At 47.6% G+C, this 13,149-nt stretch overlaps 1 protein-coding gene across 1 annotated transcript in view; it reads right to left on the bottom strand.

Moving 5' to 3' along the window:
- MYO5B (myosin VB) overlaps positions 1-13,149 on the bottom strand; it is a 132,023-nt gene that overhangs the window by 90,453 nt on the left and 28,421 nt on the right. Inside the window, 2 exon segments of the mRNA XM_010008501.1 lie at positions 383-554; positions 5,619-5,729. Coding sequence (XP_010006803.1) covers positions 383-554; positions 5,619-5,729 — 283 coding nt within the window.

Genomic DNA, 13,149 nt, shown 5'->3' with positions numbered 1-13,149 from the left:
CCAACTTGCTCTTCAACCCTCCCAAGGATGGGGCAGCCACAGCTTCTCTGGGCAACCTGGGCCAGGGTCTTACCATCCCCACAGCAAAGAATTTCTTCCTAACATCTCACCTAAATCTACCATTCCATCTGACCAGACATTCCCACCAGGAGTTATGGACCATGAGCTCTGGAAGCTCACAATGTAGCAACCCTCAATAACCACCTCTAGTTTTGCAACCTAAAACTTGTTGGTGCATACATGAGTCTCCCACCCACCCCAAATTCAAAGCCCCCCCACCTCATCATGACACAGCCTCTCACTTCTGGTCTCCACGAGGTTCTCTGTGGACAGGCTCTAACACTGCTGTTCAGGAGCTGAGTGTGTGGGCCTGGGCACTCACCACAGTATGTGTAGATGTGGTTGGACTCGAGGAACCTGACTTTGAGGTTGTGGAGTACCGCGGGCTCGTGCAGGTAGCTCAGGGCTGTCAGGTCATTCTCTCCCACGAGGATATCTGGGTTGCGCAGGAAAGGCAGCTCATTCCCTTGGGGGTCAATAGGATATTCATAGAGCTGGAGAGACACAACATGAGGAATGTGAGAAGACAAAACCCAACAGCTCCTGTAATGTCTTAGGAGTTGTCCAAGTATAATTCCAGCTTGATACTCTAAAATACTTCTACATCCTGCTCAAAACAGAAGGAAAGCCCCTTTATGCACAGTGCTGTAGGGACATGGATGACACTATCAGGTGACAGCTCATCCCCTTGGTAACTGGCTTTGAACTGCCTAACAGATGGTGCTGGGGGACACAGATGGTCCACAAGCACCAACCTGAGTGAAACCAAATTGTTTTCATAGAATAGTTTGGGTTGGAAGGGACCTTTAAGATCATCTAGATCCCATCCCTGTGCATGGACAGGGACACCTCCCCCCAGCCCAGGTTGCTCCAAGCCCCATCCAACCTGCCCTTCAACAATGCCAGGGATGGGGCAGCCACAGCTTCTCTGGGCAACCTGGGCCAGCGTCTCACTACCCTTATACTAAAGCATTTCCTCCTAATGTCCAACATAAATCTACCCTCTTCCAGGTCAAAACCATAAGCTCTTGTCCTATCACTACATACCCTGGTGAAAAGTCCCTCCTTGCCTTTCCTATAGCCCCTTCAGATACTAGCAGGTCACTATGAGGTCCCCCTTGGAGCCTTCTCTTCTCCAGGCTGAACGGCCCCAATTATCTCAGCCTGTCTTCATGGAAGACGTGCTCCAACCCTCAGATCGTCTTTGTGGCCTTCTCTGGACTCACTCCAAGAGCTCTATGTCCTCTCTCTGTTAAGGGCTCCAGAATTGGACACAGTTCTCCAAGTGGCATCTCATAAGTGCAGAGTCAAGGGGCAGAATCATCTCCCTTGACCTGCTGGTCACATTTCATTTGATGCAGCCCAGGACACAGTTGGTTTCTGAGCTCATTGCCAACTCATGTTGAGCTTTTCATCCACCAATAGCTGCAGGTTCTTCTTCTCAGGGTTGTAAAGGCCTTGGCTGGCCTGGATTTTCAAGGCCAGCCTGGGGGCAAATAGCCTTTAGCCAGGTCTGAGTAGCAACTGGTACCACACAAAAAGACCAAAGCTTGACACGATCTAAGCATCTTGGTGCTCTTCAGAATGCAGCCCCATTTCAAAGCAGACCAGACACTTGCCACCAGAGGGATTCCTCAACTCCTTTTTAACTCATGTTACTTTTACACTTCAATGTTCACACCCCTTCAGGCAGAGAAGGCCATAGAGAAGCACACCCTACTGCTTCAACATCAGAAGAGCCATGGAAACATATGGCTGCCCATATGCTAAATATTTTTGGCTCCGTCCCAAAGGAACAGCAAAGCCATCAACTACAGGAAAATCACTTTTTTCTTCCTTCACAGGGGAGAGAAAATACAAATCATTGCCTGTGATGTGGCTTCCCATGGGGTGTCTCAGGAAGGGGTGCTGATGCTCAGCTGCCAGCAGAAAGGAGGAATCCCAGTTTGCCAACAGGAAGGCACCAGTACCACTGCACTGGCATAGGACTGTAAACAGTCCAAGATAACGCTGACCCAAGCTTACAAGTGTAGGGTCACCCAGCACATCTGACAACTTCAGGCTGGTTTTTACATTTCCATTCCATCTTGCCAATCAAGAAGTTGCACTCAGGATCCCATCTTGACAGCAAACCCACCAGGAATTCCTTGTGATGTTTAGAACTCAGCTCTTCATTCAGGACTATCCTTGCATACAGACTACAGCAGAAACCACAAAAATCATGAAAATTCACTCAAAGCTCAAGAACACAAGAGAAGCACTAAAGAGTTGGGTAATCATGTTGGCTGACAGGAACAAAAGGCTTTCAACAGCTTCAAAGCTCCCCTGAAGACAAGTGATGCACAGATCCCCATCGGACCACTTGCCCATGCTAAGGCTGTTCAGCCCAACCTGACTTGGGTCTAGTCAGGGTTTCATGTGGAAGAACATCATACAGGAGCCTCTGGGAACTCCTGCACTAAGTGGCAGCACCTTGCAAAATCCCAAAATGTTCCTGTGTTTCACCAGGACAGCAACATGCTCATTCCTATGGAAGACAGGCTGAGAAGAGTTGGGGGTGTTCAGCCTGGAGAAGAGAAGGCTTCAGAACTTAGAGCAGCTTCCAGTGCCTGAAGAGGCTCCAGGAAAGCTGGGGAGGGACTTGGAACAAGGGCAGGGAATGATGGGATGAGGGGGAATGGATTAAAACTGGAAGAGGGGAGATGTAGATTGGACATGAGGAGGAAATTCTTTGGTGTGAGGGTGGGGAGACCCTGGCCCAGGTTGCCCAGAGAAGCTGTGGCTGCCCCATCCCTGGCAGTGTTGAAGGGCAGGTTGGATGAGGCTTGGAGCAACCTGGGCTGGTGGGAAGTGTCCCTGCCCATGCAGGGGGTTGGATCTAGGTGATTTTTAAGGTCCTTTCCAACCCAAACCATTCAATGATTCTATGATTAAGCTACTGTCTTAAACATATACTAATCCTCTCATCTCTATGTACTCCAATGTTTCCAACCCTAAACTCAGCTGCAGAAAAAGGCCTGACTTTGCAGGACTTCTCAGCCCCTTTATTTTCCAGGCAAATACTCAGAATAAAGAGCAAAAAAGTAAGAAAACTCCAACCCCGAGGTACAACTGCTGAAGATCTCAACCAGAAAAGAGGATACATTTCACTGGTGGACTTTGCAGCACTGGGTTAATGGTTGGACTTGATGACCTTTAAAAAGGTCCTTTAAACCCAAACAATTCTGTACCGGAAGAGGGATTGAGGTTGCAGCACTCAGCAATATGTGCAGATATCCTTTGGGAGCCTGAGCACCACAAGCAGTGGGAAGGAGCTGCTGTGGAGGAGATGGGCACCCAGCTGCACCCAGGCACCCATGTCTGCTGAGCACCCATTAGCACTGCTCATGAAACCTGCCCTGAAATTAAAGCCTTGATCACTTTTCACACCTATCATGAGTCCCTCACAAAGGCTTGAGCTCTGCTCCTTTGTTTCTCCAAGATCTCTATTTTCTTCCATGAGAAGGAAGAAAAAAAAACAAACATGAAACACCCTGCCACAAGGGTCATCTGAGGCCACTGGGAGGCAGGGACAAATTGCTGCATGGAATGACTGGAATGTTGGAAACATGCCCAATGTGAGCATCATGCTCACATCACGAGCAGAAAGCATCATGTCATTAGGGAAAAGATAGGTTCAAAGGATGATTAGTACGACTTCAAATAGAGATTAAGAAACACAGGATGGGGAATCCAGGAGGTCCAACCACAGGCCTACTGGGCAGCCCACCAAGAAGGGGCAGTGCTCATGGTCCTACAAGAACACATCTGGTGCTTCCAAGAGACAGGTGATGTCTGTGTAACTCTTCATCTGAATTTATCACCACAGGTGGGAAACAGCACCTCTAAGAGGAGCATCATCCATCCCTTACCCTCCTTAGAAAACTGCCCTAGGCTGGAAGAGCAAACTGAAGAGGACAACAAGATCAGCCAGGGTTGATCAGCAGAGCCACATGCTGAGAATGTGTTCACAGAACCACAGAATTGTGGGGGTTGGTAGGGACCTATGGAGACCATCTAGTCCAACGTCTCTTCCAGAGCAGGTTCACCTAGAGCAGGTTGCACAGGCCTGCATCCAGGCTCGTTTTGAATGCCTCCAGAGACAGAGCCTCCACGACTACCAAGGGCTTTGCAAACCTGGCACATCCAGGCACCACCAATGGGCCGCACCTGCGCTGCTCTGAAAGGAGAATTGTTGGGATGAACAGCCTAATGAAGCATGTCTCATTCCTGGTCTCCAGCTTCCCATTAAGTAACAGGGTGAAAATCCTCCCTGTAGGATGGAAACAGTCAGCTGGCAGAGCATGGGAATTCCTCACCCTCCTCAGAGCATTGTCAGTTTGGAGAAAAGTGGCCTCTATTAACTCCTTCCAGCAGCATAGCAGATCACCCTCAAGATCATTAAGGCAACTCTCTCTGCTCACTGAAGGAAGGTGGTTCAGGTGGAATTTTTCATGAAAAATGTATTTCTTCTTTCTCCTCCGCCAGGCACCACATGTGGGAAATAAACCTCCTGGTGGGCAGGTAGCACAGCTGCCCCCTTCACACAAACCACCCAGATTTTGCAGCCCATTTTGCCACTTCACTGCATCAGCTCTTATCCCCTGTCCCATCCCTTGGGATTTTTGTGTGGGACAGAAAGCAACTGCCCATCCCCAGCCTCCATCCTGCTTTGGGAATGATTTATCACCAGCTCCACACATGCCATTTGAAAGTGTTAATGGCTAAAAAGTGTCTATATTTAAATTCTCTTCTCATTTTTGTTTTTGAGAGCATTTTTCTATAAATAAAAGGATAAAAATGGGGGTTTGCAAAAGATTATACTTAGCAAGGAAAGTCTAATGTGCTGGGAAAGGTGTTGCTCAGCAGTCACTTCTGGCCCTGTGTGATTGGCCTGAAGTTGCATCAGGGGAGGTTTAGGTTGGGTATCAGGAAGCACTCGCTCATGGAAAGGGTGATCAGACATTGGGATGGACTGCCCAGGGAAGTGGTGGAGTCACCATCCCTGGAGGTGCTCAAGGAAAGGCTGGATGTGGCACTTAGTGCCATGGTCTGGCTGCTGTGGTGGTGGTTGGTCGACTTGATGGTCTCAGAGGTCTTTTCCAGCCTCAATAACCCTGTGATTTTGTGATGTTTCCATCAGTACACAAGCCTGAGTAGATGCCACCAGTCACACTCTTCCCCATTTGTTCAGCTGCAAAACCCATTAATTGAGATTTCTAATACAGTGCTGGTAGAAAAAAAACAGTATAATAGAAAAAAAAGAAATCATTCTCACATCAGAGACTATTCCAACTTTGCCAGGGGCATGAAAAGAGATGAGAGAGGTCAAGGGCTTTTCTCACAACCTATTTTACCACAAGTATCATGGGAGGGAACAGGCAGCGAGAAGCTGCAAGTGCTAAGGCAATAAAACACATTTTCAAATAGTTCCTAAAAAAATAGGGGGTGGCTCAGGCAGTTTCACACATTCATTCAAAGCTTTAAATTACTGAAAATAATAATGTTCAAAAACTTACAGTTTCATCTTCCAGCTTCAGATGGAGGCTTTTATCTCCCTCTTTGTAGTCCTTGATAATTTCTGCAGATCTCCAAACTTCATCAGGGTCAGGAATCCAAACCCTAGTATACTGGAGAGAGATGGGGGAGAAAGAAAGAGCTTAAACACAAGGGAACTTCAGGAAATTAAATAATAAACCTATTAATTCACCACGGATACAATCCCACACTCATTGTAAAGTCAGTGCAGCAAAAACATTTTTTTCAGTACATAAAAAGAAATATTCTAATTGAAGTGTTGGGGTAAATGATAGATCAGAAGTCGGATTTTCAATCAGACTTTCAATCAAGCTTCTCCTGGACGAGGTGTACACTGGCTTGGTACCAATCTAACAAAGCAAGGTACAGGCTCAAAGTAAATATGAAATTTAATTTCCCTGAGAAAAAAAAAAAAATAAGCAACAACAACCCACAACAAACCCCAGCCTTCTAGAAGCTTTTACGAAAGAACATCATTCACCCCCAGGAGATCAAAGCATATTTCTTTTGCACAGAGCCAGGCAGAGCAAGGTCTAACCCAAAAGAGCCACGGAGCTCAGCAAGCAACACCAAATCCAACTTCTTCAGTTGGAGGCAAACCTGCAAGAAGGCTTCAAGGCTCCAAAAAAAATGTTTAGATGCAACAATTAACTTCTTTAGCATTCTCAAAGTATGTGCCACATTTATGCCTCCAAGAGGAAATCCTGTGGACTTGTACATTCAGTCAAAGTGATCACAAAGGGACAAAATCCAAGAGCGAGCAGCACCTATGACATGTAACAAGATTAAGGTGTTATTCAGAGCAGCAACACTGCCTGCTAATGAGATTTAATTTGCTTTTATGATGCAGAGATAAATACTCAGCCCAGAGTGCCAGGCGAGCAACAGCTGCTGTGGGGAGACCTCCAGTACGTGCTCTCAAACATGTTGCAGATCCAGCAGTAATGCTGCGACCTCCACGCATGGGTTTCCCCTCACCCTCTACACCCACCTTCCTTTTTGCCAGAGCAGGTACCAGGTCTCCCTGCTTAGGAGGTGCCAGGGCACAGTCCTGAGAAACAGGGATCCAAAATTGTTCCATCCTTGCAAGGGTCACTTGGAGTCAGGCTTTTCTGGCTGGACGTATTCCCATCAAGCCAGGCTGATGGTGGACTCAGCCAGCCAACACAGAGTCAACAAGAACCTTTCAGCAATCACTAATTTATTGGCATTTGGGGGCATTTCCTGTTTATTGAAATCAGATCTATCTATACTTATTCTGACACAAAACACAAGCATTTCAAAGCCGTGTAGATGTAGTGCTGAGGGTCTTGGGTTAAGTGGTGGCCTTGGCAGGGTTGGGGGAATGGTTGGACTTGATGCTCTTAAGGGTCTTTTCCAACCAAAATGATTCTATGATTCATGGTGTTGAGGGAAACCACAGCAAGTCCAAGTGACAGCAGCACTGTAGCAAAGATGGTTTTGTCCTTCATCTGAAAACCAAACCCCTGGTACACAACAGCCAAATATGGCTGGGGGTGACCCAAGAGTTAAAGCAGTTGTCTAATAGCCTGCTCATCTGCTGAAGAGCAATAGATTTTTATATTTATCACACATAATTATTTTTAGACTTGCTCAACAGCTACAGCAGCAGGAGGAACCCTTGGATGTTAATGCAGCCAAACAACTATAATGCCAGAACAGCACTTTTAGCAGAGAGGAACTTGGAAAAAAATCAAATAAAGGAACAGATTTTTATCAGCACATCACCTCCAGCACCCCACCAGCCTTCAGTGCTTTCCTTGCCATGAGGAAGGGGCCAGTTGAGGGCCCACAGTCCAATGTCCCCTCCAGCAAGCGGTATTGCAAGAGATGAAACATCCCTACAGCATGACTAGGAGCACCATCTTTGGTCAGACAACAAAGCAAAGAGTTGTAGAACAGGTGATGCAACACAACTTCGCTCCCCTCCTCACTTCCCCCCAGTTTCTCCAAGCTCCAACGCTACAGGAAGGGCTTCACAGACCCTCCAACAAAGAGCTGTCTCTGCCTTTTCATCCCCGCTGTGGTGTTTTCATCCAGGGCCAGCTCTCTCCTGGCAGAAGAGGGATCAAACACGCTCTACAGAAATACCTGAAACAATCAGGGATCGGGATGTACCGGGTTCAAGGCAGCCTCAAAAACAAGATGTTGCAGGTCTTGGCTGGAGTCCTGCAAATTCTCCACCTGTGTGTGGGGCTGGCCTGAGCCACAGACCTCCCTGGACAAATGGATGCACAACAGGGCACTCTGACCCCAAAACAACAACAAAAACACATTGTGGTGCTTGTACATGCTTTGATGGATGAAATCTGGGTTTGCCTCCAGGCAGAAGTCACATTGGCCCCTCTAAGCAATTCATCACTGACCGTGGCCAGAAGCCACCCAACACCCAAGGGAGATGTGGGAACTGCTGGTGGCAAACAGCAGCAGCTCTCAGCACCCACCACCCAGGCTTACAACTTGGACTTCCAGGGTTACAACTTTGGACTTACAACCTGGTAGTGAAAGACTGGACGTCCTATCAGCCATCCTAACAACAAACTGGAGAATCTTAATAATAAAACCAATTTCCCAAGACTTTGTATACACAGATACACAAGGGATCATGCAGTAGGGAAGGCAAAATGACATGGGTGTCTGCAAGGTCTCAGGAGCCCTGGGGGTAACTCGTTCCCGGCTGGAAGATTCCGAATACATGGGCTGCTCCAGCACAAGCACTCCCTGCATGGAGCACTTCCCATCCTGCTAAATAGCTGCAGGCTGGCAGGGAGAATAGGCTATAATGAATGTATCTCCCCAAGCATCTATAATGCTGTCCTCTCGTGCGTACATGCACACACACGTCCAAAAGAAGGACCACAATTCTGTTTTGTTGTCAATGTTCACCGTCCTCCCCCTCCTTGCTGTTCCAGCAGAGATGCAAACCCTCCAGGCAAGCTAAGCAGACCCACAGCCAATCCTCCCCTTTCACCCATAAATCCCAAATATGTCAAACCATACAGGACTGAAATAAAAGCACTTTGTCATTCTTAGATCTTTCCAAGGCCAGCTTTAATTAAAACCCACCAAAGCTTGGAGGCAGCCCGGGGGGGGGGGGGAGAAGCCAGAGCACCACGCTCACCTCTCCTGCCTTCCCTGCCTGCTCTGCAGCCTCCTCCCTCCACAGCAGCTGCACACATTGTCAGTATGACAATTAAATTCATACAGATGAGAGCCACTGGGTCACCAAAACCATATCTCTGGGCAGGTACCCACCCTGGAAGGAGGACAGCATCTCTAGAACATTCACTTCCATCTCATCTCTAGTAGTTATTCCGCTTAATAAACAACGTCCTGGCTTCACAGAAGCCCACACTGGTTTGCCTTGGAAAGGACCTTAAAGATCATCTACTGCATGCATCCCTGCATGGGCAGGGACACCTCCCACCAGCCCAGGCTGCTCCAAGCCCCATCCAACCTGCCCTTCAACACTGCCAGGGATGGGGCAGCCATAGCTTCTCTGGGCAACCTGGGCCAGGGTCTCACCACCCTCACAGCAAAGAACTTCCTCCTCATGTCCAAACTAAATCTCCCCTCTTCCAGTTTTAATCCATTCCCCCTCATCCCATCATTCCCTGCCCTTGTGCCAAGTCCCTCCCCAGCTTTCCTGGAGCCTCTTCAGGCACTGGAAGCTGCTCTAAGGTCTCCCTGGAGCCTTCTCTTCTCCAGGATCAACACGCCAACTCTCCCAGCCTGTCTCTAGAGCAGAGCTGCTCCAGCCCAAGGATCATACTCTGGACTCTCTCCAACAGCTCCATGTCCTTTTTGTGTCAGGGACCCCAGAACTGGACACAAGCCTCGAGGACATCTTTGAAGGATGTGTTAGCATTACTCAGAAATAGACCTGCATGTTTAGCCTCTCAAGGAAAAAAAATACAATGATAAGACTTACTTAGATTTGGGTTTTTTTAACCAGATCCCAATAAAACCAAAGCAAGTCAGTGATCTCCAAGCCTCTTGCTTTATTCCACCCAGCTTAAGGAGAAGCTTAATAAATTTAATCCCCACCTCCTGATTTGATTTAGATATTAGCAGCCTGCCACTCTGGACACAGATTAAAACCAACATTAAATTAGAAGAGGCAGGTTTTGTTTTCCTGTTGAAAAGCCCTCAGCACCAGCCAAAAGGCACCCCCAGGAAACTCCAAGTGATGTGCTCCACGTATGCTCCAGGGCAGGGAAAAGGGATGCTGGTCTGCATGGAAAGAGTTACAACCAGTGTGGACTGAGTACAATCTTCAATTAAATTAAGAAAACAGTATAATTTTCCATTAAATTAAGAAGAAATGCTTTTAAATTAGCTACCTCAGCTTAGTCAGGGCTGTTCGGTTATTTCAACTGTCTTCACAGCAAGCTGGAAGTCAGCAAATCCATCTTTATTATGATTGGTTTTTAATCCTAAAGTTATTTCAGGAATGACAATACTCACAGCCAATCCCAGAAAGTTTTCATTGCTCCCGGATAAAGGGCACTTTTCCAGGGGCATCCTTCCAACAGGATTGCAGCCAGAGGGAGGGCACAGCAGAAAACCTCCAATACTGCTGATATAACAGCAGCAACTCCCTGGTAATTAGGAATTCAGTAACAAAGATTAAGATCTGCTATCTCAGGACTAAGGTTCTTTCACACAGGTTGAGAAAAACTTCAGAAAGCACTTGAGTAGAAACCAGAGACAGCGAGTTGGAGATGTTCTGCTTATTTTAGGGGTCTGGACTTTAGAGGTCCTTTCCAACTCAAGACATTCTAGGTTTCTATGTGCACCTTAGAAAATGAAAGGTGAACACACCAAATGGCATCTAAGAGCGAGGTAGAGATTGGGACAAATATCTGTATATTTTAATTTGTAAAGCAAGCACACTTCTACTTCTTCCCCTTTGCAAGGGGTTTATTGGAAGCCTTGGTACAAACTGTTCAAAAAATTACCATGGCCCAGAACTACTGGATGCTCCTGAAGAGGACAAAAACACCCATGAAAGAGGAAACAGCATAAGCTTCAGCCCTGGCTTGCCTAGGAATATTTACATTTATATACAGCACATGACTGGTTAAGTACTTTACTTCAAAACAGTCCAATAACTAAATTTAAAATTTTCCCAAACTTTGCTTCTCCCAAGACAGAAGAACAAGACACAAACTCTACCTTAAATTTAAACAGGTCACACCAAACAACACAATTCAGGCTTTGTATGTAATTTTACTTCTCCCTATTGTTCGGGTTTTTTTAAACCATTATCAAAGATCACTCCACAGGAATAATTTAAAGAGGCTCTTGTAGCAAGAAAACCAGAGGTCCCTCCTTGCAGCCACTGTGCAGGGATGCAACCAGCATCCCCTTCCAGCTCTGAACTGCAATCAACTTGAAAGCAAATCAACTTGTCTTCATTAATTTGCACTGGGCCTGCAGTCCTGGGCTGAACTGGGAGTCACCAGTTTTTGCCCATCCACTGGCACCACTCCTGGCATAGCAGGATCCCACATCCCCATGATCCCCATGGTGGTTATTTACGGAGTTATTTAACTGTACTAAATGAGCCCTTGCTGGTCAGTGCTTGGTAGAGCTGCTCAGTGGGTGCTGTCAGCAGGAGGGGCAGAGAAAGCCACCAGCTCCAGGGCTTTCCTGGACTCCTGCAACCTTAAAAATCCTTTCTGCCCCACTTGGCAGTGACTCAGGAGAAAATCTGCTTTGCCCATGACACAGAGGCACAGGCAAGGTGCTTCAGCAGCAAGGCAAAAACCTCTCAGTTAAGAGACTTGTGGCTCATTAACTTTCTTGTTATTATTTACAACACTGAACATCAGGGCAGATGGAAAACTGCAATTCTCCCTTTCCCACTGTCCAAACATTTTCATTACAAGACTGATTTCTCCCCTGCCCCACAGACAAGCAAAGCCCATATTTAGGTGAGAGGATCCCAAGCTGTGCAGTGACTCTAGGACCCACTGACGCCACACTGGATTCTCCATTTGCTGCTGGGCACCACTGGCCAGAAAGCCCTCACCAGGGTAAGTGGAGGCTCTGCTTGGCACAGAGCAGGCATGGATCACTGAAACACAAACTGCTTTGGGTTGGAAGGGACCTTCAGGATCACCTAGTTCCAGCCCCCCCTACATGGGCAGGGACACCTCCCACCAGCCCAGGTTGCTCCAAGCCCCATCCAACCTGCCCTTCAACACTGCCAGGGATGGGGCAGCCACAGCTTCCCTGGGCAACCTGGGCCAGGCTCTCATCAGCCTAATAAAAACACACCAACCCAAACAGCCAGAGCCAAAGCAGATGGGTGTCATCTACATCATGTCTCATATGCTTCATCCTCCATATAAGCACAGAAACAGACCCAAGAAAAGGACACACACACCCCCATACGATGTCCCCACAAAGGCGGGGCTCCTAAATTTTGGGAAGCACCTCTTTTTATCCCAGAGGATGCAGGAGTTGTTGGATTTGAGCTAGCAAAGCACGTGCTTTGCTAGTGCCTCCTAGGCATGGGGATATTTTCCTCCCCCCAGAGGAGCTGTCAGGCTGATGGATGGCTCCACGTCTCCCACCAGCACTAAATCTGCTCTGTTTCTCCTCGCTGAAATGTATTCCCCTGCCCACATTAATTCAGATGATGATTTGCATAAAGTGTCACAGCAACTGTGCAGAACTCAGCTGCTCGGACAAGTAGCATCTTCACCATTTATCCACCAGCTCGTTAGCAGCATTTTTAAGAGGGGGGGGGGGGGTATGTGTGTTTAAAAGGCTTTAGTTCATCATTGCACCATTTTCACCTCACCAAAAGCAGAGGGAAAACCGGCACCAAGCAGAGAAGGGCTGCAGGCACACCCCAACACCAAGTGTAGCCCCAGTATTTCTATCCTGAAGGCTTTAATTAAATGTGATTTCCAGGACTAATCAATAGTCTCACACAACCAACAGCCAACTTGTGCCTTTCCATCCTCTCCCCTCCCATTGCTTCTTCAGCATCTCAGCGGTGCTCATTACCATGGGCTTAATTAAGACTGACTGGTTCAGTGCCAAGGTCACATACAGCAATGGGCTGGAATGCAAAATCCCTCTTGCAGGAAGTTCTTAGGTGCTGCAAAACCAAGCAGAGGGGGCTCTGGGGTGACACAAAACTGAGCTTCATTTTGGGAGGAAAAGCCTCCCAGGCTGGACAGTAATCCCCTGGTGGGCTGTGAGACTGGGATTTGCTCTGGGCAGTAGGTTGGAAGGGAGCTCTGGAGATCATCTAGTCCAACCTCACTGCCAGGGCAGGATCCCCTAGAGAAGATCCCACAGGAACACGTCCAGGTGGGTTTGGGGTGACTCCACAACCTCTCTGGGCAGCCTGTCCCAGGGCTCTGTTACCCTCACAGCAAATAAATATTTTCTCATACTCAGGTTAAACCTCCTGAGTACCAGGTTGTGCCCATTGCTCCTTGTTCTGTCACTGGACACCAAGAAGAATCT

The sequence above is a fragment of the Chaetura pelagica genome, unplaced genomic scaffold (genome assembly GCF_000747805.2).
Source record: "Chaetura pelagica isolate M959 unplaced genomic scaffold, ChaPel_1.0 scaffold182, whole genome shotgun sequence".
NCBI lineage: Eukaryota > Metazoa > Chordata > Aves > Apodiformes > Apodidae > Chaetura > Chaetura pelagica.
The sequence above is the reverse complement of the archived record's forward strand: the minus strand, read 5'-3'. Positions and strand labels throughout refer to the sequence as shown.